Raw genomic sequence first — 25795 nt, 5'->3', positions numbered from 1 at the left:
TGCAAATGAACAAGAACAGGAGGACAGTAGAATATTCTAAAACTGCTCACCCAACAGTGGCTTATGATATATTCTCTGCAGTGTGTAACAGTTTGTATTCCTTCTGATTACTCACCTCTGCCTGGTGGTTTTCTTGATATTTATTTAAAAGTCCTCAAAGATAATAGTACATCTAACCATTGTTTTTTGAAAGTCTTCATCTAACATAAAATTTGAAATATGAATAGACAAAATATAATTCTACATCTTTCAAACACTTTGCTCAACATAAGCCAAATCATTCCATTTGGCATTTAACTGCCCCAAAAATACACTTGCTGAAGAGACCCATGGCATCAGCATCAACATCAGAGTGAGCTAAGAATGAGAAGTACTTTTGCGCATACTCTGCTCACATCAGTGCATGTTATATTACAAAATCAGAAATTATTCTAAGTCATGTGTTTTATTCCCTAGTAGATGCAAAGGGAAGATACTGCAGAAACTCCTAATGACAACCACAATCCTGCATTAAAATGGTTCACATTAATCTGATTATTACATCCCTGCTTTATCTCTCAGGTTTAACTGTTTCAGCAACATCTCTAATCCACTGAATAAAAGTAGGAAAAAAATAGATCAGAACAGTCCAACTGGAAAGAAGTCAAAGTGAGAGAATAAAAACTCCTAAAATTCCTTTAAGGTATAGATTTGAAGAATTCTATGGATCAGAGATTCAGAAATATTTAAAAACTAAACTTCAGAAAGAATTTCCTGCTTATTTTCTAGGTATTTATATTTTAGTTATTTTGGAAAATTTCAAAGCATATTGTAATCAAGGACAAAATATTCCAATAGGTGGCATTTTCTTTTCCATTGTTTGTTTTCATGTCTATTATCAGCTTCCTGCTACCACCAATGCTGAAGATAGTGGTTTGTACTTTTGGATGTAGTCTTAAACATGTGATGTCACATTTTATAAACTACTCGAGAGCAAGAACATACGATCAAAGTGTGCTTTAAAATATAATCTACTACTTTCATGATCTTAAAAAGTAGACATATTGAGGAAAACATACCTTTGAATGAAATCACTGCTAGCTCCAGTATAGTTGGCTGAAAAACTGCAGCCAATATTTATTTTATAAATATTTATGATGTTATAATATTTTATGTAATTGTTTTTCTTGGGGGTTGTCCTCCCTGGAATGCTGTCCATTTTCTGGTTTGCCAAATTCATCAGCCCTTCCAGACTTGGTTCAAAATCTCACTTTCTCCAGGAATTAGCCCTCCCACTGAGCTCCACCCATTCTGGAATTCACCTTTGTGTCTGTACTGCTCTGGTTGGGGATTGGAAAAGGCTGTGGGGAGGTGGGGTCATTTGAGCTGAGAAGGATTTGAGTAAATTTGATATGCAGAAATGGGTGGAGGAAGGCATTCTAGGAGCAGGAAGCCGATGGGTGGGTAGAGGAGTAACAACATTGTTCCAAGTAGAGCTGGAAGATTGGCAGGCACCACCAGAGAAGCCACTCGAACCCACAAAGGGCTCTCAAAGGTAGGAGCTGACATAAGCAGAACCTAAGCAAACCTATGAGCTGACATAAGCAGAATAGAGCTTTAGGATAATTTCATCATTCAGTCCCTATTGGTTCAGGGGCTGATCTATCTCCTGGAGGACAGCACAAGCCTCTTGAAGATAAAGATCATGTCTTATTCCTTTCTTTTTTAAGCTTATTTATTCACTGAGAGACAGAGACACAGAGAGAGAGAGAGAGAGAGAGAGAGAGAGAGAGAGAGAGAGAAACACACACGCAGGGCTTGAACTCACAAACTGTGAGATCATGACCTGAGCTGAAACCAAGAGTCCGACATTTGACTGACTGAGCCACCCAGTCGCCCCTCATGTCTTAATCTCTGTGACTCATTGGTCATACCAGATGCACACCAAAATCTTTCTTATTAATGAGATATAATTATTGGCATATTTTTTGAGTCTCTCTTTAAAAATAATTTTTATCTTCCCAAATCTAGGAAGATGAGCATATAGCAAAACTAATGCCAATACAATTTTACACTGAAATGTTTCCTCAACTAGGCCTGTAATTGTGTTCTTCTCAACTGTAAATAGACAGGATTGACCCTAAAAATAACAACTTGTTTTTTTATAACACTTTACAGTACAGGGCATCCTCAAAGTCACCCTGCAAGTTTGGTATATATATATATATATATATATATATATATATATATATATATATATATATATATAAAGAAACTGCAAGCAAGGAAGATTGCCTTGGAAAATACATCTCATCCCGGAAGCTGGAGCCATGGTTTTCTCCAATTCCCAGGGCTATGGTTGTGCTTGGCTGTCTCCCAGAGACCATCCATAATCATTTCCTACCAGATCAGAAGAGGCTACTTAATGGGCCTGCTTTACTCCACAATCAACAGACCAGGAAGAGATTCTTCTGCTCAGAGGGTGATCAATGTAATTTAAAGGGCTGCTTTGTCTTCTGGGTTTAACACAATCCCACAATAGACAAGTGACAAGAGACAAAACTGCCAATTTTCTTCCCTAAATGTATTAATTGGGAAAGTAAATACTAACTTTTTCCTTCTGAGGCTGAAATAGCTTTCTACTTTTCATTCGTGGAGCAGTTTTGTTATACTCTGATAAGAGGCACCGGCCGAGAGGTTTAAATTCCACAGTGATACAGTTCATATAAATATGCGTTGACGATATACTAATGTATGCTTCAACAATATCTGGCCGTGATACTGGATTGGCTACATTGCCCTTAGACAGTGTGAAGACTTGGCTTTGAAGCTTCATTAAAACTTCTTTAAAATCTTCAAAGTCTGGGAAGACGTTTTAAAAATCATACATACAACAAATTTCCTTGTTGACTTTGGGAAACATCAACATTTAAAAAGTCCATAACATAATAAAAGAAACCTAAAGGTCAGGAAACACAAGTTATAAAGTTGCAAATATCCAGGGAAGTGTACGTATGAAAATAAGCAAATGCTGAGTAGAAGTCTTGCGGGCACATGTTCTGAGTGTGGCCCTTAAAAGCTTACATGAGTACACTTCTCCGAACAATGCCACTCATGACAGTTTGACCCTTCTTTTTCGGAAACGGTTTATGAGACATAGAAGAAATCAGTGTCTCTGCTTCATTCACAGCTTGCTTTTTTTGGTTAAATTAAATGTATCTGCATCCCTCGTTCAGACTTATCTGCAAATTACTTTGTCATTTTCCAAAAAGGATGAAAATTAGCTTTCGGTACGATATTCATAAGCCTGTGACACAAGCATTGAGTAATGCCACCTACCTTTGAGTTTTGTGGAGAAGTTAAAATGTGAGGTGAATAGTTTATGGAAATGCATTGTTTGGAAGACGGTCCTTTGCAAACTGAGGTGTAACTGTTTGAACATGGAAACGAGTAACTGCATAAGCTGAACTCCAAGTATAGAGAAAGAATATTTGCATTCATATTAGTCTTCTGTTTTGTTCAACAATGACAATTTTTAGAAACTATAATACTTCCAACTTCTCCTTTTAAAAAACTTCATTATGGAAAATTTCAAACACACCCCAAAGTAGAGAGAACAGTATAATGAAGTCACTGCATACATCACCCGCTTCAATTGTTAACCAGTCAGTTTTCTCATTAATATTCTTACTCTCAGTCCCTGTCCCCCATGGTCACAGAATTACACTGAAGCAAGTTTCAGATGTCATAACATTCCCTCCTTAAATAATTCAGTACTTATCTCTAAAGATAAGGGATTTTTTTAAAAAAATACAACCACAATAGTTCTTTTAATTGGAAAATCCAGGAATGGTATGCAAAATCTGTAACCACGTGCATATCAACATTTTTTTTTTCTCGGTTGACAGCATTCATCAATCAGAATGTCAAGAAGCTCGACACCCAAACATTTAAAGAACTTCAGCCCTTGGTGATGGCAGGTGTGTTCAGTGCCACATCACCTCATGATGCCAGGAGGGATTAGTCAAGTAGGTAAACAAATCCACCTAAAATAACTTAGAGATGCAACTGAACTCAATTCGGCAAGCACTGAGCATATACTAGGTGCCAGACACTGGATTATGGATTTTGAGAAACAAGGGTAAATTAGTCCTCGTTAATTCAAAGTTGAGAAGGAGAAGGGGTCAAACAGATTAATAAGAACTATAATACAACGTCATGAGAAGGGTACCTGCTTCAGGTATTTTCATGGGGATCCAGATGAAGCGGCGATGATGGGGGGTGGGGGAGCACTGGGGCTCACAAGAAGATAGGTGAGAATTCAAGAATGCCAATAATGGTACCAGCAACTCCCGTGTAAAGATTTTACTCATTCCCCTAGCTGAGGGGCACGAAGAAATGTGTTTATTATCATCTCTGATGCCCTCAGTGGATGAGGTGATCACGAAAGCCAGAGAGAATTTACATGTAAGTAGTATTTCAAAAGTTGAGCGGTCCAGCAGATATGAGGAGGAGACAAGAGACTTAGCGGTGAGGGAAGGGAGGGCATTCCAGGAAGAGAAAAGCAGGAACAAAGGGGTGGAAATTACTGGCATGTGAGGGAACCAGCAGTGTGGTGACCTCTGAGTGTGTGGGAGGGGCTGGCTGACTGGAAATGCCGGCTGGGACCAGAAGTTGGAACTAGCAAGCAAGAACTGGGCCTCTGTTCTATGGCCAGTGAAAAGCTATTGACACGTTTTAAGTGGACCGACTGGGCCTTTACAGAGTATATGTTTCATCCTTGGGTGGATGATGGTGCTCAAGGTTTATTGAACTGATGGTGCCTTGAACTACTAGCTGGATGGAGTAAGAGGAGAGAGAAGCAGGCTATGTAGCAATCCACTGTGGACAGGCCAGGAGAGGTCTAGGGTGGCACTAACAGAAAAGAGAGGAGGAGACCCCAAAATATCAGACATTTTAGAAAACATTATTTTAAAAAAGGTGATGAAAGAAACAGAAGAGAGACCAAAGCATCATGCAAACTTTATTATGCAGTGTGGAACAGTGTATTGTATGCTTCAATTTCTGTCCAAAGTGGGAATATACATCTAAGTTACAAGCATATAAAATATTTCAGTAAGGATATGAGAGAAACAGATACCAATGGTTATAGGTCATGAAGAAAGGACTAGGAAAAGAGGTAGGAAGGAGACTTCTACTTTGGTATACTGAACTACATGAATCTGTTATCTACTAGCTAGTTGAAAGAATGTATAATTTCCCCCTTCCCCTTACTGCCAGCCACATAGGCAGAAAATAGTAGGAAAAAAAGTTCTGGAGACAGATCTGGGTTCCAGTTCTGGCTCTGGCACTCCCTAACTGTGGGGCCGTGGGCAAAGTAATTAAGTTCTTCTAGTTTCTGTCCTCTCATCTGCCGAATACAGATAATACTGGCTAATTCCTGGGTCACTGTAACAATAGTTAAGATAATCCTATACAAAGCATCTGCTAGAATATCTGAAACAAACTAAATACTCCCCAAGTGGGTGGTCACTGTTTTATTATTAATGAAACTTGTTTGACATGAATACTTTCTTACTACAAGAAAAGTTCCTTGGTCTAGTTTAAGGTGTGCTCATTAGCTAATCTTATTCCTACATTAAATATTTATTCTGTACAAAATGATTAATGTAATCCATCCAATGAACGCTATCCATTACATTATCTGTTTCTAGGAACTTAAACAACATACTATTTATCTGTATTTCTTGGTAGATGTTAGTTTTTGTCTTTAAATGGCATTGACTCTAAATTTACTGAAGTCATGTATTCAGAGGCCTAAATACCAATCAGATGCCATAAAACACCAAGAAAATAGGTAATAAGTTGTTATCCTTGAGGAACTGACAACCTCAGGGAGACAAACAGGTGTGACCTTCAAGTAACCATGGCCCCAATTTGGCATAAGACATGGAAATACTGGCAATGAAGTACCCAATTCTGGACACACATCCACTGTAAGATGTTGTCACCAGTTGGGGGAGGCTCCTCTGCAAGCATTTCCTTAGGTTTGTGGGTTTCTTCTGCATGATACTATGTTCTAAATAAATTGTAACTGTGGCAGTAACAGCATTTTAAGTGTTACAAAAGATTGGTCACTCTCAAAAGCCTTACTACTTGTTGTTTGAACAGCCACATCATTATTAAAGCATCATCAAACAACAGTTTCTTTGTTATACACTGAGATGAATAATTTCAAAGTATTTTCATGTGAGATGTTAGGGCTCAGATCTGCCCCAGCATGCAAAGATGAAGCCTTAAAAAGAAAACAGCTGGAGTTTAGAAAAGATTTTGTTAAATGCAAGAAATAATGATGAACATCTTCCAGGATTTCAGAAGCGTTAGTGAATGCTTCAAAAATAAAATAAAATAAAATAAAATAAAATAAAATAAAATAAAATAAAATATAAAAAAAGAAAAAGATCAAAGGCATATGGCCAGAGGAAAATGAATTTCATTTCATATATGGCACTGTGGGGAGAAAGCGCGGTGGTAGGGATGCTTAACAAAAAAAGGTCTAGATAATTATTCAAATATTTTTCTTTGAAGCAGATGGGTCTAGGAAGAAACATCAATACTAGTCCGCAGAGAAACAACAGTGACACGTAAACACTAATTTCTAAAAGAAGCTTTCAATGATGCCATAAATATGTTACGGATGCGCGCCCTGGAGGAATGACTGACTTCGAATTAGCAAGCAAGTCTTGCTTCTGAGCCACAGGAGGTGGTACACACTTCTATTTACCCCCTAGCTACCTACGGTGGTAGCTCAAAGCTCGAGGCAACATATTACAGTTGAATGAAGGTTGGATTAAGAGGCTAATCTAAGGCTATATATAGGCAGCAACACCAATTTAATCTCCGCCCCCTTCCCCTCCCCTCCCTATTTCCATAAATCTCAAGATCAGAGTTACAAAGACTGGGAACTCTGGCAGAGCAGAGGCCCTTCCTTCCCCCCTTCCCCCAGGCCGTCTCTCATAAACGAAGTATTAGTTTAAGTGTAAATTGCTTCCAAACATCCTTAACAGGCACCACAGGGCGATCAGATCCGGTTTTCTTCCACAGCTTCCACAGAGGCCAGAGGAGATGACAAGTAGTGTGTGTGTTGGGGGGGGGGGGGGAGGAGTAGGGGGGAGGGTGTTAAGGCTTGCCAGAAGAGAACTATCTTCTTCAGACACTATTCTCACGATGCGTCCCCCTCGCGCGTACTGGGGAGCTCTCCTCGCCATCCCGCCCCTAGCCCAAAGCCCCAGCGCCGGCCTCTGGGGAGCCGCATCTGGCCGTGCCACGCACGAGACCGTAAGCACCCGCCGCTTCTCACCGCGTGGCCCGCCCCCGCCGGCTCCCTGTCCCAGGGTCTCCCGGGGCGGCCAAATGGGGCGAGCGGCGAGTCTTCAGTCCCGGGTGCGGATATGCGATATATGCGATGGCAGTCGGGTGGAGGGCAGGCTTGCCCACCGGGGGGCAGGAAGCCGCCCCAGCAGGCACATGCTTCCTCCCCGCCAGCTCCGGCCCGGATGGAAGCCCCCCGGCGGGGCGGCGCCCGCGGTTCCCGCAGCCCTCCCGGCTTCCCGTGTCCCACCCGGGTTGCTTCTCACCTGTCCGAGGAGGTAGCGGCGACGCGCGAGGCTGCAGGCTGCGGCGATCCCGGCAGCGGCGGTGGCACCCGCGGCAGTGGCGGCGGCAGACAATGGAGGAGTGAAGGACAGACACATTGACATCGACCCACGGAGCCCGGCGCAGCCCCGCCTCCCGCGCCGCCCCGCCTCCCAGCCCGCCCCTGGCCCGGGCTGCACCACTCCCGGGGAAATGGTGGGGGCTTACAGAGACAGACAGGGAGGTCTGTACGCCCCGAGTAGCCGCGGCCGGACAAAGATCATCTGAAAAGAGAATTTAAATGTGGCGTATGTCTAATATGTGAACATGGCGGCAGTATGGGGGTGGGGAACGTGGAAGAGGAGTTTCATCTCCCCCTCTGATTTTCTCCGTTGGGTTTTTCCTGGCCCGGCTGCTCCAATGGGAGCCTCTCGCTGCTTCCTCCTGTAGCTCCTCCTCCCGGCCCGGCCAATGACGCGCAGGGGGCGGTGACTGTCGCTGGGCTAGCAGCGACCGACCGCTCGGCTCGCCCGAGCTCGCCCGCTGCTCGCCCGCTGCTCGCCCGCCGGTGGGAGGGAGGAGAGAATTCGAACGCTTCCGTGGTTGGCTATTCGGGGTCCTGGGTTTCGAGCTGCCCCAGTGCGGCTGGCGTTCCTAACGCGCGCACACATATCGTTTCTTCTTAATACTTTCAAAGAAACAATCATCTTCAAGCTGGCGGGAGCAATGGTTCATATAACGAAAGGCGAGCTGACCCAGGAGGAAAAGGAGCTGCTGGAAGTCATCGGGAAAGGTATGGGTGCTGGGCTGCGACCGGGCGCTGCCTGCCTGGTCTGGGGGAGTGGCGGAGCCCTGGAGGCGCCCCTGGCCGGACTGACCCTCCGCTGCTTTTCAGCGAGGTTGGCTGCCTCGCACCGGGAAATAGCGTTTCTCTCCATGGTCTCGGACCGGTTGCGTGGGCGGAGAGGAGCGGAGCGGGAAGCACTGCTGGGACTCCAGCTGAGGTTGCAGAGGTCCGTCTCCCAAATCAGCTTTTGGAAACATACTCGTTTCCAGGCCCCAGCTCACATTGTAATGAGCGACCTCGGTGTGTGGGTCCCTGGATGCACATTCTTCAAAACTCTCAAGGTGATTTTGACCACCGTCAGTCCGGGCAACAGTGGCCTCAGGTTCTTAGAAGGGTGTCTAAAGGGCCGTTTCGACTTCCGGAGGCCGAAAGATCTGGATCCTTTAGCTGTCCCCGCCCCCGCCTGGGGGGTGGAGGGAGCTCCTAAGAAGGGTTCTTTATAAGGGCACAGAAGTAGGTCGGTAAATCGCTTCATTGAGGGTTCTACATCCTGGCCTCCCCAGCTTCCTTCCAGAAGCTCCCGGCCCCCGCAGGAACCCGCAGGGAAGCGAAGAGGTTGCCTAGGCGTCCACGGCCGTCGGCGCACTTAGCACAGCATGGATCTTCTCAGCGAGTTCTTCTGTGCTTTCCCTTCCACTCCCCCAACGCCTGTCCCACTTCCGCCGCTCCGGGTGCTGGGGCGGGAGATGCAGGCCGCGGGGACGAGCCTGAAGCCCTCAGTTCCCGAGTGGACGCCCCAGAGGAGCTCCCTGCTGAGTTCCGTTACCCGGCAGGTGACAAGAGTGTGACTTCGTGGCTTCTCCTGCACGGTCACGGCTCGGGATGGGGATGCATGGGACTGCGGACATAGTTAATGTGGTTGATTGAAGCTCAAGAGTGAGATAGCCACATCTGACCTGGAATGGCAGAGAGGCCACTTACGACAGCATAAAGGCTTCCCAGTGTCCAGTCTTGTTTCTGTTAAGCAGCCAGGGTCAAATCTGGATCCCCCAGAGACCATGGCAGATTTATTTTTCATGCTGACAAGGCAAGTCTAAATGTAAAAGAAAAATCGGATTTGAACCCAACAGGTGCTGATGAACGGATCCCACCTCATCTGATGTCAACAATTTCAAGTCAGTCACATCTACATTCATCATGACAAGAGTTCTTTGCCTAGAACTGTGTGTCCTGTAGTTGCTGCTTTTAATGTTTCTTCTGCATGGTCCTGGCCGACCTTTTTGACACTGCACTCTTTCTGTTTTTCCTGAGGCTCTGGGATTCCAGTCAGCAAACATGTAAGCCCCAGCTGTGTGCCAGGTACTTTGGTAGGCAAAAGGAAACAGGATCCACTCAAAATCCACCAGGGATGCACATTCTGCTTTTAAACAGAGCTATCAGTTTTTCAAAAGTGTAAACAAATGAACAGTTTTGTAAGGTGGGTTTCTGGAAGGGGCGGGTGGGGAGGGGGTGGAATCCTTGGAACATATTCCTAGGTGTACAGTTTTTATTTTAAAGGTGGTATGAAAGATAACTAATTAAGTTTAGTCTGGTTAGTGCTGTGATGTTTCTGGGCCCAAATGGAGCATCAAGTTGCATTGGTTCACAGACAATGTGGTTCACCAATTTCATTGGCCCAACCCATGAGAATAACTGAGATGGACTTAGTCTGTGACGCATTCTTATCAAGGGAAGGTCCATGGGATATCTCTGTACTCTCAAAGAAAAATAATGGGAGATATGAGAAAATACCAACTATAGTCAGCCTTTATTGAATGTTGGTATGAGCTAGCGTAATTCTTAGCACTTTACAAGTATCGATCCATTTAACCTTGATGAGCTAGGAACTGTTATTATTTTGTTATTTATTTTTCACACACACACACACACACACACACACACACACACACACACAGTGTGTGGGTCGGGGAGGGGCAGAGAGAGAGGCGGAGACACAGAATCCCAAGCAGGCTCCAGGCGCTGAGCTGTCAGCACAGAGCCAGACCTGGGGCTTGAACTCACAAACTGCGAGATCATGACCTGAGCCGAACAAAGTCCGACGCTTAACTGACTGATCCACCGAGGCATCATGAGCTAGGAATCCTACCACAATCATTTGCTGGTGATGTGGCCTTGGACACATTGCTTTTTCTGAGCTTCTGGTTCTACATGGTACCTACCCCACAACATTGCTAGAAGAATGCAACGAGTTAGCGTCTATAAAGCATTTAAAATGCTGTTTGTGTTGTCTGTTATTACGGTAAATGAATCGACAAGTTGGATAACTTGTCCAGTGTCACACAGGGAATAAGTGACAGAACAGAGAGATCATTTGGCCCGTAGTGCTAGAAATACGCTGGAGTTGAAAACAGACCAAACAAAAAATGATACCAATACCACAGCAGTCCTTACCATATTCACTTCTAGAGGCAATTTAATTTCAACAAAACATTATCATCTGTCAAGTTAAATTAATTTTAGTTTTAAATGTTACTGATTCCATAGTTTTGTGTGCATTTAATTTGAGAAATAACTTTTGGTTTATAGTTGAATAGAGTTCATAAGCAAAGTTTATGTTTGTACTCGTAAGAATCATTTTTTTTTTTAAGTGGGCTGGTAGCGTTCTTAATGTTTTTGCTTTTGTCTATGTTTTCCCTTTGATACATTTCTCAACCTGGAGAAGTACTAGATTAGTCAGCACTAGTACTTGGAACTGACAATAAATTTTCAGCCAAGTGTGACCTGCCATGTGGGCCAATCTCAAATAAACTCAGCACATTTTTGAGTATCCGTTTTAGGCCTGTCACTGCCCTCTAGAAGTTAAGCAGACTGCAAGTGAGACTTAAAATCCAGAGAGTACTGCGTGTTGCTTCTGGACACCTTTAGAACAATTTCTTCTTCAAGTGAATTCACTTGGTAGGTCATTTACAGGTTACCTATTTGTTAGAACACCCAGAAGAAGTTCCAGATAAAACCGGGAAGCTGTTTGGTATATACCATTTATATATTTCAGTTAATGATGGCATCCATTTTACAACTTTGAAGAAGAGAAAATTGAAATCACAGAAGCACATTTAATGGGCTTATATTAGGTGTAGATTGGCCCGTTTTTCTAAGTTCTGATATCTTTTTTGTTAAGCACTGAGGAAGCACTATTTCAAAATAAATAAAATCTTCCTTTAAGAGTATAAACCAGAAGATCTTCAATCACTTATCTTGTTTGGTACTTAACAAGAAAGGAATGTATTTACTACTTTTTTTTTTTTTTTTTTCACTGTTTGCATAAAAGGGGTTATGTAATAGTCTTGGACAATAAGGTGTATTTCACCAACGATATTGAAGTATAATGAAAGAACAATCAATGGTGCATATTTAAAGTATATTCCAGACCTTCTATATTTTCCTGCTGATGTTGTTAAGTAAGGAAGATCAAATTAGAAATCATCACAAGGTTTTCCTCTTGGGGTATTTTGCTCATCTATTTTCCAAAATCTGGAAGCCCAAACAGTTTGAAAAAAATTTTTCATCCCATTCCTTGCATTTCAGAAGGCTAACTGGTACTCAGTGATATGTGTGTGTATACCTCATCTTTTATTTACTTATTTTAAATTTCTCACTGACAGGCCAGATATAACTTAGATTGTTGGCCACTGGGCTAAGCATTTTATACAATTATTGACCTGTTCTCTCACGTGAGCCGTAATCCCCAGATTCCCCCTAACATGTAGCATGCTTTGACAGGCTCACAGTCCCTATGGTGCTCTCCATTTACTGAGCAAACATCTCCTGATCAGATGGAAAATAATTTCAATTATTTTTCACTGGCTAATGGAAATCAATTGAAGCATCTTTCTTAAGTGAAATTAGGGTGCCGGAGTTTTTGTTCTGGTTTAATTCCTTTCTAAAGATGTGGCAGAAAGTCTCTGATGAGAAGCCCAGGTATGGCTAATGTCCCATGTAGAACTTGCTCACGTGCTTGAAGGCCTTCCTCACTCATTCTTTAGCCCCTCATCCAGTAGTACTAACTGTCCTCAGATGGAGTCCAGGGTGGGAAAAATGCACTGTTTACGAGGTAGCTGCTGTTGTAATCCAGAGACTTGTAGATCATTCGCCTGACACATTTCCCCAGCAGAGCTATTTCTCTGTCAATCTAAGAGACATTTCTCTGCCTGTCCCCTGTTGGTGTCAGACAACCAGATGACCTGCCTGCAGAGCAGGTCAGGGAGAAGGAAGCAGGCTGATCTTTATTCTGCATTCCACATTTAACTCTGGAAAACTAGCCGAATTTAGCATCTTCTTGAACTGTAATTTTCAGTTAAAAGAGAGAAATAACTCCTCACTGTGGGATTCTCCTTTTATGTCCTTTCTGGAGGAGAGGCTTATCTCAACCTTTCTTCCTGAGAACATTCAATTTCATTTGTCTCGTCCCTGTCAAACCAGAAATTTTTTGGCAGAACGAGTGGCTGACTGTTATTAATGATGATAATAGCAACATTCTCTCTTGCAACTACTTGCTTCTGTCAGTATGCCTTACAGAAGACTGGAAAAACCTGACAGTTGTGGCCCAATTATGGCTTATTTCCAAATGTACAAAGGACTAACCTTCAAGTTTAAGTTAGAGGACTTTCAGTATGAGAGCCTGATTATTAACCAAAAAGCACTTTTATATGGAACCAGGCTTTAAAGATATGTTTACTTAAGCATTTCTAAACCAAGAATTCTATTATAAGTATGTTGCCATCAATTCACAGGGCCTAGTGATGACAGAGAATATAAATACTGACTGTATTTTGAACTCCAATTATTACATTGACTGGAATTTAAGCTTTAGATGGTGGGCTGGACTAGATGCCCTTTAAGATTTCAGTATTAAGAGTCTTATTTATGCTTTGTGGTTACTGTATCACTGCCAAAAAGAAAATATGGCCAATTTAATATACTCTAAGGTCAGTGGAAGTAAAAACAAGATGGGGCTATTTTAGTTACTATAACTCTGTTCTGGGTAATTACTTTGTGGGAAAAATACTATGTGTTGATGCTTTGTTTCTTAACAATCTAACCAGACTAGTTTTAGTTTTACATATAACCCTTTAAAATTTGTTTCCGTGGTGTTAGATTTTTTCTGTTATAATGATAAATAACTTTAGTTTACATTTTCTTCTTCAGTCTTCTTTTTTTTCTTTTTTTTAAAGGTACTGTTCAAGAAGCAGGAACACTGTTAGCCAGCAAGAATGTCCGTGTCAACTGTTTGGATGAGGTAAAATTAAAATTTTTTTTTTAATGTTTATTTTTGAGAGAGAAACAAAGTACGAGTGGAGGAGGTGCAAAGAGAGAGGGAGACACAGAATCCAAAGCAGGCTCCAGGCTCCGAGCTGTCAGCACAGAGCCCGACGCCAGATTTGAACCCACAGACCTGGAGATCATGACTTGAACCAAAGTCAGACGCTTAACCAACTGAGCCACCCAGGCACCCGAGGTTAGGTAAAATTTAAAAAGCAGAATAAAGTGTTTTATTTTCTATGAGACTGGATAATATATAAAATACAGTAGTAGGAGTTCTTATCTAGCATTTGTGATTAAGTTATACTGATCTCTAAACCAAGTGTAAGCAGGCAGTTTACAAAATACAAATAAGCATGTAAAAACATGTTGAATTTTATTAATAATCAAATAAGTCCAAATGAAACCAAATCATATTATTTCTTGTAAAGTGTGGGAAACATTGGACTTTTTACGTACTAATGGATTAGGTATAAATTGGCATCACATTCTGGAGAACATTTTAGAATATGTGCCATTTTTAAATGTACATACTTTTGATACAGCAATTCTACTTGTAGGGAAAGTTAACTGAACCTAACCTCAACTTTCTAGTATAGCTGCTTTCCAAAATAACTTTCTGCAATGAAGGCGATGTCTGTTCTGAGCTGTCTGATACCAGCCATTAGCCTTGGGTGGCTCGTGGCTACTTGATTATTCAGTGTGGTTCTAGTGCTGGAAAGTTTACATCACTTGCTCGTGCAGAAGGGGAAGGGGTTTTATTGATCCTTCCAGACATAGGTAGCAAAATTACTGTCAGACGAATTAAAGTTTCAAGCAAAAAATTTTAAAAATTTTTAAAAAGATGAAGACTCTCATAGATTAAATTAGTAATCCACCAAGAACATACTAGCCTTAGGTGTTCACTTTAAAGCTTATAACTTTGAGATTCATAGAGAAAAAGATAGAATTCAAAGGAGAAATTTGTAAAACTGCTGAAACACTTTGACAAACCACTAGATTAAGTAGAAAAAAAGTAGTACAGGGAAAAGAAGATTTGGATAACTAATTGACAGACAGTGTACTAAGATAGAAAAAAAACAATAGTACATTTTCTTTTACATGGAACATTGATAAAAATTAGTCTGTGTTACACTATCTTATAAAGGAAATTTTAGCTAATTTCAAAGTTTACCTAATGCAGTAGTAGACATTACAAATAAACAAAAATATGATCTGAATAATAAAGCAACTTGAAATATTAATTTTAACTGTCAGTAGTTCTTGGTTAAAAGAAGAAATAGAAGTAGGAATTGTCTACTATTTAAAACTGAGAACATTTATCAAAAGCTACTATTTATCAAAAGCTGTGGTATGTGGCCAAAGTGATATTCAGGGAAAATTTGCATTTGTCACATTTATCATCATTGCTATTATTATTATTATTATTATTATTATTATTATTTTGCAGCATTTATTGTACTTTCAACTTGTGTGGTATTCTGAGCTTTCAACTAAAAATTGTTTTAAAAGATTAGGGTATGCTCAGAGAATAAAAGGAGTGAATGAATGAATTAAAATATAAATAAACATTTAAAAAAGCCATCAGGCACAAGCAACAAAAGAAAAAAATTAAAATAAAAATGTTTGTGCTTCAAGGTATACCATTAAACAGTGAGAAGATAATCCCACAGAATGGTTCTACAAATCCTATCTGATAAGGGAATTGTAACTAGAAGCTATTATGAACTACAACTCAACAGTAAAAAAGACAAATAACACTATTAAAAACTGGACAAAGGATCTAAATAGATACTGTTCCAAAAGATACTCAAATGACCAATGTGCACATGAAAAAATGCTCAGTATGAGCTGCCCGGGAACTGCAAATCAAAACTGCAGTGAGATACCATGGGACACCTGCTGGGATGGCTATAATAAAAAAGATAAATAATAATAAGCATTGGTGAGGTTGTGAAGAAATGGGAATCCATTTCAAAACGTTGAAAAAAAAAATTAAAAAAAAAAAAAAAAAAAAAAAGGAGCGAAGGACTGGTAAATGCTACAACATGGATGAACCTTGAAAACATTTGCCAAGTCAAAGAAGCCCGTCACAGAATACTAAATATTATGATTCCATTTGTAGGAGCTGTCCAAAATAACAAATCCATAGGGACAGAAAGTAAATTAGTGGCTGCCTAGGGCTGGGTAGGAAGGTGGTGAGGTGTGTGTGTGTGTGGGGGGGGTGGTCCCTGATAATGGATAGGTGGTTCCTTGTGGGGGAAATAAAAATATCCTAAAATTGATTGTGGTGATCCTTGCACAACCCTGCAAATATACTGAAAACTATTTGATTGTATGTATTAAATGGTGAATTTTATGGTATGTGAATTATGTATCTCAATAAAGCTGTTTAAAAAGGATAGAAAAAAAAACAAAGTTCTCAGCATAAGAACAAAATATTAGACGCAGTCTGGAAAGTATGAGCCAGAAAATGATGTATATAAGTACCAAGAAAGTAAGAGAGAGTATAACTGCAGTAATAAAGGAAATTTTCATAAGTTTTTGTGTTGAAGCCAATATATATGAAAACCCATATAACAGTAACTTTATAGAAAAATAAAAATGAATATATTCATCTCATATAGAAGTAGAAAAACTAGAATAATTAAGGAAAATTTGTGTAAATATATTTAAATGCCAACCACTTCCTAAAGCTGCAAACCTGAGTATGCTTTCCAAAATGTTCAAGGACTTCTCATTTTACACAGATTGCAGTTCATAAAAAGATGGGAAGATACCCAACTCATTTGATAAGACTAGCGTAACACTGATGCCAAAATAGGAAAAAGACCAAGAAAACCTTGGGCCCAATTCAGTTTATAACTCAGATAGAAAAACTCTAAGATACTAGCAAATTGATCCAGTAGTATGTCAAAATAATAATTAAATAATAACCAAGTAAGGTTTCTCCAAAAGTGATAGGATGGTTCAATTTAAGAGAATCTTTCAATATTATCCATTATATTACAGAATAAAAGAGAATCACCTATGATTATCTCAACGGATGCTATAATACCTTTGATAACATTTAGTGTCCATTGATGGTAAAAGCTCTTAACAGATTAGGGTAGAATAGGTTTTTTTGGTAACTTGATAAAAGATTTGTGGAAACCTTCCCCAAACAGTAGCGTCCTGCTTAATGTTAAAACATTAGACACACTTTCATATTTAATGGTAAAACCTTAGAAGCATGAGAATCAGGACAAGGAGATTCCTGAAGATTCTGTGAGCAAACTGCAGATACATTAGGCCTCCTTGGTGTTCCTTGAAGGCAATACCCTTTGCTCTCAAAGTTTCCGACTTGCATTCCCTTTACCTGGAGCAGTCTTCCCCTAGTTATTTAAATTCTTTGTGTCTTCACTCCCTCAGGAAGGTTTTGTTCAAATGCCACCTCCTTAGAGGGACATTTCTTAACTGTCCTTTTATTTAAAAATAATAATCTCTTTCTCTCTGGCATTCTGTTTGCCTCTTACTCAATGTTCTTTCCCTGTAGCACTTGTGTTACCCCTGCCTTATCACCTCAATTAAAATTTAAATGTCAGGGACTTAGACTGGAGGAGCATGGGATTTGTTCATTGCTATCCACAGTGCATAAATCTGTGTCTGACATATATTAAGCACTCAGTAAAGATAATACGTAGTAATCATTGCATTCGAAGTTTATAATTTTTTGTTCTAAGTTATTATAACCCTTAATAAAAAGAAAGAAAAGCTTAGTATAAATTATCACTTAACATGTTTGGCTTCTCTTACCTAGGGTCATCCAGGCCAGCACTGAAATCTGATATGGGAAAAGCATACGCTGTGTTACAGACATGACAAAGATAACAGGTTCAGAGATTGCACAGCAAATGATATGTTTGGGTTTGCTCATTACCTCTTTGAAAAAAAGCTCTCATTGATTAGTTCTGAAAACCAATCCCTGTTACGAAGACCAATGATAAATAAGAAAGAGCAAAAATAAAGAAAAATTTAAAGGGAGAGAGAGAGAGAGAGAGAGCAGAAAAGGAGTATCAGGAAACAGGAAGGCAGTCAGGTAAATGGACAGAAGTGATCAGCAGAGAGGACAGTTAAAACACAAGCAGACATAAAAAAAGTGAAGACACTTTGCAATTGCAATGTAAGATTCAAAAACTTTGCACATCTCCTTTGTTCTTAAACATCTTTTCACACTGTGTTGAAAGCTGCTTTAGGTATATGTATTTATTTATTTTAAATATATGGGACAGTTCTGCGGTGTCAGACTATATTATAACCTTTACTTATACAATGGGATTGCTGTGTGATAAATCGCCTACCTGCCTGTACTGTGTCCTTCTTTTCCCCCAGGCTGCACCTAGCTTCTTATGTCTAGGTTATAGCATCCTACGGGGCTACCACCCTAGTCTTGCTTTGAATGCATTTTTGTCTTATTCAAAAGGTAATAACCATATAATTCATCCCCACTTCCTCAGAGCTGCCTCTGTGTAGTGAAATCCTGATTACCCATGCACACCCGAACCACTCCCAACCTTTAAATACCTCGTCCTTGTAGATACTCCCAACAAAGGGAGTCTTAACATTATAATCTTACCAGTTTTTTTATTGTTCTCAAGAAACATTGGCTACTCCTACTAAGATGTCTCTTGTACAGCCCCTTGAAAGGTCTCAGCCTTCGTATAATTCTTATATCAGTAGCACTTCTAGAATATTGATGGCTTGTGTTCATAATCATAGTGTGGACTCATAAAGAACAATTCAAATTATGTTGACATTCTAAGATTCACTACAGTAACAGATTCTACATTTTAATGTTTATTTATTTTTGAGACAGAGGGAGACAGAGTGTGAGTGGGGGAGGGGCAGAGAGAGAGAGAGGGAGACACAGAATCTGAAACAGGCTCCAGGCTCTGAGCTGTCAGCACAGAGCCCGATGCGGGGCTCGAACCCACGAACCGTGAGATCATGACCTGAGCCGAAGTCAGACGCTTAACCAACTGAGCTACCCAGGCGCCCCCAGAGTCTACATTTTAGAGAAGTCTTCATCCAGAACAACTTTGAAATTCCAGCACTTAAAGAGTTTTCCTGGTTTGCTTTGAAAATCCACTTAGAGAACACCTTGCTCATTTATCTACCACGTAGCATCAGATACTCAGAACAAATAAGGCTGGATGTTTCGCTGGATATGCACAAAACATGCAGACTAAACAATGTAGTGTGAATATGACCAATCATTTTTTGATATTTATATTGTATATATGATCAAATCATATATATAATCAAAATGTAAATGTGGTTTGGGGTGTCATTTTAAAAATGATACTATTATAATATACATTTCCTGCATCTTGTTTTTCTCATTGGCAGTAATTCGTGGAAATTTCTCCAATTCGTTAGATACAGATGCAGTCAAGAGGTTCACGATTACTCTTTTCGTGGTTATGATTTACAAGTGGATACAACATGCTTTATTCAACTTTCTCATTGATAGGCATTCTGATTGTTTGAGATGTTTTTGTTTTCATGTTTATGCATTTGTATCCATTCGTTCATTTGTTTCTCCAGTAGCTAAGTATGTGTGGTAGAGATGTGAACCCTGATGATCTAGGTTCTTGTGCCTCCCTGGCCATTTTACTGGTTATGTGAGGTTGAGCAAATTTCTTTGAAACTATTTGCTAATAAAAAATTATCATATCAGATAACAAAACTCTTATTTTTCCTCAGTAGTTTATGAAAGATCCAAGTGAGAAAGTCAACATAAAAGTACTTTATGAGTTTATTAATTCATGTTTCTTTTATCTTTTTAGTTTAATTTCAGGAGTTGTTCATAGGAGAAAAGGTAAATAAATATAATTAATACTTTTTCCCTTTTTGTTACAGAATGGAATGACTCCTCTAATGCACGCTGCATATAAAGGAAAACTTGATATGTGCAGATTACTTCTGCGACATGGAGCTGATGTAAATTGTCATCAGCATGAACATGGATACACAGCCCTCATGTTTGCTGCACTTTCTGGTGACGTTTTAGAATTTATTCTAATGTATCAGTGTCAGTCACCTATGCAAAATTTTTATAAGTACATAGATACTTTTAAATTACATGCTTTTTTATTATAGTAATTTTAAGGTCAATTCTTACAGGAAAGGTGGGAATTGGTTCTTGAAAGGTTGTAATGTATAAAGTATGTTAAATAGTTAATTTGGTGATATGTTTCTTTGCTTATTTAAATCAGCTGATTGTATGGACAATATATTTTGTGTAGAGTTAAGGAGTTGGATCATTATTCTTTCAAGTGAGTTCCATTAACGTTCTGTATCTTTGTATGTTGAAGTAATATGAAAACTTCTTTGGTCTCTTGAAAAAATAGCTGCTATGTTAGAGCTGTCTGTTTGCTTCACTGACATTTATGTCCTAAATATGCTGATCCAGTTAGAAACTTACTCTGATTTGTGAATAAAGACAATTGGGAAATATTTACAATTAAGTGGAGTCATCTGTATTTGTAGGTGTTTTTGTTTTTGTTTTTGTTTTTTTAAGAAAAGGAAGATATAATACTCTCATACCTTAAAAACAGTAATCTATATTTTTATAATCCTGGAAGAGGAAAGCATTTCTGGAGAAGGGGTGGGGATAGTTTAATAGATGATGGGGATTAAGGAATGCCCTTGATGTGATGAGCGCTGGGTGTTGTATGGAAGTGATGAATCACCAAATTCTATACCTGAGACTAATATTGCACTGTATGTTAACTAGCTTGAATTTAAATAAAAACTTGGAGGGGAAAAAAGAAGGAAAGCCTTTCTAAGTGTGATATAGAAAATATAGAATATAAAAAGGACAACATTGGCCAACTTGGTTATATATAATCTTAACATTTCCAAATAGAGAATATACCAATGTATAAAGTACAAATGAAAAACTGAGGAAAATGTTCATTACATATCTTAAAGGGTCATCTCATTATGTAGCAGGAGCTCTCATAAATCATATAGAAACAAGTACTGCAATAGAAAATTGGACAGAAAATTGAACAGAGAACAAAAGACATAGAGCTGGCCCATAAGGATATAAAATATTTCTACCAATTAGCAAAGAAATGCAGTTGGAAAAATAAATGATCATTTGTCACTCACTGTATTGGCAGAGGTTAAGGAAGAGTGATGATGTCCAGCATCAGCATAGGGACTTCTCTGCACTGTTTTGGCATATGCACATCTGCCCAACCTGCTAGAAGCCAGCCTGGCAAAATGCCTTTAAAATAGGCATAACTTTGATTCTGCAGTGTTTTCCAGGAACTGTTCTATCCTGCAGCAATTAATGGAAAATGCTGGTCACTAAGTATAGTCCATAATAGGAAAATATCTGTAATGATTACATTAGCAATAGAATGCAAATAGAATAAAAGCAAATGATAGACCGTCACCTGTTGTATCATTATTCCAGGGCCTGTGGATGTGAGGATTGGGATGGATTAGTAGTAGATATTAAGGGGAGATTTTTCATTTTATCACTCTTTGTTGTTGATATTTTTTGTTTCTTTTCACTTTATACGTTATCAGTAAAAAAAATACATTTTGTTAAAAAAAAAAGTGATACTCAGTTCTATACCATCTTTGTATTCCCTGATGTTTTTCCCCCAAAATGAGGTTAATCTCTATATGGGTTTTTGTATTATTTTACTCTTTACTCTGGTTATGATTTACATTTCAGAGAAAATGAAAATATTCACAAGATAGAAACCTAAAACTAAATGAGGAAAAAGGGTACAGATCATTTGAAGGAGGTGTTTTCAGTTGGGCATTTCCTTAATATTAACAGATACGTCCCCTTCTAACGTCAGGTAACAAAGACATTACGTGGGTAATGTTGGAAGCTGGTGCTGAGACAGATGTTGTCAACTCTGTAGGAAGAACAGCAGCTCAGATGGCAGCCTTTGTGGGTGAGTTTTTACGGCATTTTTTAATTAGGTTGTATCCAAAATGTCCTCCGTGAAGAAATAGCACTTCGCTTCTCAGAGTACAAATAGTGTCATGTTTAGTTTTAAAAGAGCAAAATGTTTACACTTTTTTGGGTTTTGTCTAACTTAATGAAACGTCCAGTGACCCTTTGGAGAAAATGAGCAAGCTATCTTGAATTTCCACCTTGTGAGATACAAAGAATAGTGGGGCCATTTTAGTTGTAGTTAAATGCTTTGATGACTGTATCTTATTTCTTTAAGGAAGTAGTTTAACCTAAAGTCAAGAACATGAACTGTGAAGTCAACAGTCCTCAATTGAAATCCTGGCTGTGCCAGTCAGTAGCAGGTTACTTAATTATTCTGACCTTTACTTTATCCATTGTAGCATGGTTCCTGGTTATTGAAAGGATTAAATGAGATGTTGACTTCCGGAGCTTTACGGGTAGCACTAAATAGGTGTCATCAGTTACTGTTGCTAATAAAAATTGCAACAATGCAGTTTTTTCATAGAAAGGAGATTAATAATAGTGTAATATATAGCTGTTTCATTTTCATGCTCATCAAGCACAAACTTTTATTGTGTTGTGCCCAGTATTTCTTGGTATATTAATCCTGTTACTGGACATAATATGAGGGGTTTGGAAGAGAGTGGCGTGAATATTTGGTCATTGGTGTTTTAGTCCAACTGAGTTAGCAGTTAAGGAAAGTCAAAAAATAGACAAGCAAATATATAAACCTCTGATTTATTGGGAATGCAGCAAGTGACCTTATAGGACTGATAAGTCATTAAACAAATAATTATTGTTTGCAACCTATATACCAAGCATCACTGTAGGTGCTTTGGATACAGTGGTGAATGAAACAGAGGCTCTTCATGTGTTCAGGCAGTTGGAGGCTAATAGCAATGACAACCATTGTGAAATTATACTTCAAGGCACAGCTTAAGGGTTTCATAGAAATACGTCAAATAGAGGGATCTTGTATCCTCTTCCAAGGGGGTTTTGAGAGAAATTACATTTAAGCCATGGAAATTAGTCTCGTACAGGAGGGCAACAACTGTGTTTTGTTAAATTTTGTTACTAAATTATCTCAAAACGCTAATAGTACCTACCAGTGATTAAGTCAGGTAGTCACTGAGTCAGCTCTGTGAGAGCGAATATCCTTATTTTATCTCAACTTCAGGAGGATTTAAGTATGGTCTTGCAGTACAAACTTCAGAGAAATATTTATCTCCCACAGTTAGAGTCTCCCTGGTTGTCCCCAGCTTACCACTAGGCTCATTTTGAGGGTGTCAGTACAAAGGGAAAATAAGACTCATCTAGGAAGCTTGGTTCTCATATTTTAGTTCACGTCTGCTGCTAATTCATTACAAGATCATGGGCACATCGCTTCTCTGCAGGACTCAGTTTTCTGATCTGTGCCCTGAGGACTAGCAGTTAGATGAAATGAGGTTCTACTGAACTCCCAGTTTTCATCATGTCCACGATGTAGCAAATGAGAACGCAGACAAAGGTTCAGTAACTTTCCTCAGGTCACAGGGCTGGAAGTGGAGAGGCCTCTTTTTTCACACATGAATACGATGCTCTTTTACTTGCCTTTCTCTTAACACCACTAGATCCATAGAAATCTAAGGTAGAAATTGTCCCCAGTCCCATCCTAAAATAAGAGAATTGTTTGCATTCCATTTGAATCTCATAGACGAGAATTAAACCCTTTTGGTCTACACGATATTTTCCATTATAGGTAGTCTTTTTAAAAAGTCATCCACCCCCTCTTATTGTCCTCAAGCGGAATGGTTTGTATCAATATGTGCACGCATATGAATGATTTTTATCTTTTAAAAAAGAAAAATCTTTTAAAAAAGATTTATCTTACAAATATATTTCTTATAACTTGTTTCCTTCACTTACTAGTATGCCATGGAAGTCCCTCTCATCTCGGTGGATATAAATTCAGTTATCTCCACTGAATTTATGTCATATTCCATATGATTCAGACATACCACAGTGCATTTGGCTGTCCCCTACTGATAGTTTTTAAAAATCATTTCACTACAAATAATGTAATAATTATCCTTGGTCATATATATTTTACACGACAGTGCTATAATACCTATAACACATACTCTCAGAAGTAAAAGGGCTGAGACACAGGGTATGTATTTTTAATTTCAGTGTAAGTCTAGATTGTCTTTTAAAAAAGGGCATAACAGTTCACATTCTTATTTTTTTATTAAAAAATATAAAAAAAATTAATTTTTTTAAATTTACATTTATTAATTTTTGAGAGACATAGAGTGCATTTGGGGGAGGGGCAGAGAGAGAGAAGGAGACACAGAATCCAAAGTAGACTCCAGGCTCTGAGCAAGCTGTCAGCACAGAGTGGGGCTCGAACAAACTGTGAGATCATGACCTGAGCCAAAATCAAGACTTGTACGCTTAACTGACTGACCCACCCAGGTGCCCCATGATTCACATTCTTTTTTTCTTTTTTTTTTTTTTTTTCTTTAAAGTTCGTTTATTTTTCAGACAGAGACAGAGTGCGAGCATGGGTGGGGTAGAGAGAGGGAGACACAGAATCTTAAGCCGACTCCAGGCTCAGAGCTGTCAGCCCAGAGCCTGATGCAGGGCTCGAACTCATGAACTGCGAGATCATGACCTGAGCCACAGTTGGACGCTTAACCAACTGAGCCACCCAGATGCACCCGCCCCCCCACGCGCCACACACATACAGTTCACATTCTTATGAACATCTTCATCAGAACTGGGTGTTTTCACTTTTTTGCCAATCTGGTAGTTGAAAAGATGGTATATTGTAAATTTACATTCCCCTCATTATTCACGAAATTAAGTTATTTTCTGCTGTCGGTCATTTCTATTTCTCTTTTCTGTGGACTCTCATACTCATTACTTATTTATCCTTTGGGTTGTCTTTTTCTTACTGTTTTGAGGAGCTTTATGTGTATTATGGATGCTAACCCTTTTTCTATAAAATGTATTTCAAATAGTTATATTTCCTTCTTTTGACTTTATGGGAACTTTTGCCATAGAAAATTTATTTTTAAGTAATCATAGTTTTTCTTTTATAGTTTCCGTGGTTCTTGTCTTGTCAGAAGAGTTCTTAAATATGGGTTAGTTGAGGATTCTCCTAAATGCCCTTCAAATTTTTTTTTTTTTTTTGTACTTTCAAAATTTAATTCTTTAGAGTTTATTTCCCCCTGGATATGTAGTTAATTGTGATAGCACCACTTACTAAACCACCCAGCATTTTCCCACTAAATTGTAATACCACTTTTGTGGTAAGTTAATTTCTCTTATATACTGGTATCTATTTCTGGGCCCCATATTCTCTTCTACAGGCCTGCTTGTCACTCTCTGTGTCAATACCATATTGTTTGATCACATTGACTTTAAACCACTTGTTCCTTTCAGGTCTTCCCGTTTGAATACCTTCCTCTGTCCCCCCATTTTTTTGGTTCTTCTTGGACTTTTATTAAATAGTTATATAATTATTTTCAGAGAATTGACCACTGTATGATAAGACATGCTATTCAATCGCATGGTATGCTGATACATTGATTTTTGTGTATGTGTGTGTGTTTTAGAACTTATTTTTGGTACCTTAATAATGTTCATTAGATTCCCTCAGATCAGTTCTTTCTTTTAAATGAAACTCCATTCTTTTAAAATTTACTTCTAGGTAATTTGTAGTTATTGCCCATATTGTAAGGAGAATTCCCACCACCACTGACTGCCACACTCTGTCATTTCTAGCTGGTTATGGATAATAAGGAGAAAGCTATTGATTTCTGTATTTTTCTTGTCATTTTTATTAGAGTCTCCTGGGTTTTATAGCTGTTCAATTGCATTTATTTTCTGTTTGAATTTGCTTCAGGCTTCAAAGTAAGAAGCAATAATAGTAGTGAAAATTGACATGTCTAGGTTTTTTTTTTCCTGTTTTTAATGGTAATATTTTTAGCTCTTCCCTTTTTATGAAATTGCTAGTAGTTTTATTGGTACAGAATCTACTAATACACTTTTTCATATATTATAACCATTCTTGATTCATTTTTGTGTTTTTGCCTTTGTCAATA

General features: G+C 39.0%; 2 protein-coding genes across 4 annotated transcripts in view; one reads left to right on the top strand and one right to left on the bottom strand.

Annotated features, from left to right (window-relative positions):
- Positions 1-7751, bottom strand: part of BZW2 (basic leucine zipper and W2 domains 2) — a 62530-nt gene extending 54779 nt beyond the window's left edge. Inside the window, exon 1 of the mRNA XM_042967686.1 lies at positions 7617-7751. The gene's annotated coding sequence lies outside the window, so the exon portion shown is untranslated. The remainder of the gene's footprint in view (positions 1-7616) is intronic.
- Positions 7752-8014: 263 nt separating this feature from the next.
- ANKMY2 (ankyrin repeat and MYND domain containing 2) overlaps positions 8015-25795 on the top strand; it is a 36943-nt gene continuing 19162 nt past the window's right edge. The window contains exons 1-4 of one of the 3 annotated variants that reach the window (XM_007089084.2): positions 8015-8407; positions 13633-13697; positions 19622-19760; positions 21586-21684. In XM_007089084.2, coding sequence (XP_007089146.1) covers positions 8341-8407; positions 13633-13697; positions 19622-19760; positions 21586-21684 — 370 coding nt within the window. In that variant the 5' untranslated portion in view covers positions 8015-8340. Of the gene's footprint in view, positions 8408-8910; positions 9739-9848; positions 9879-13632; positions 13698-19621; positions 19761-21585; positions 21685-25795 lie in introns of those variants that run through there. The other 2 variants (XM_042967655.1, XM_042967673.1) reach the window with 2 other exon arrangements.

The sequence above is a fragment of the Panthera tigris genome, chromosome A2 (genome assembly GCF_018350195.1).
Source record: "Panthera tigris isolate Pti1 chromosome A2, P.tigris_Pti1_mat1.1, whole genome shotgun sequence".
Classification (NCBI taxonomy): Eukaryota; Metazoa; Chordata; class Mammalia; order Carnivora; family Felidae; genus Panthera; species Panthera tigris.
Note: the sequence above shows the minus strand (reverse complement) of the source record. Positions and strands in the feature narration are given on the sequence as shown.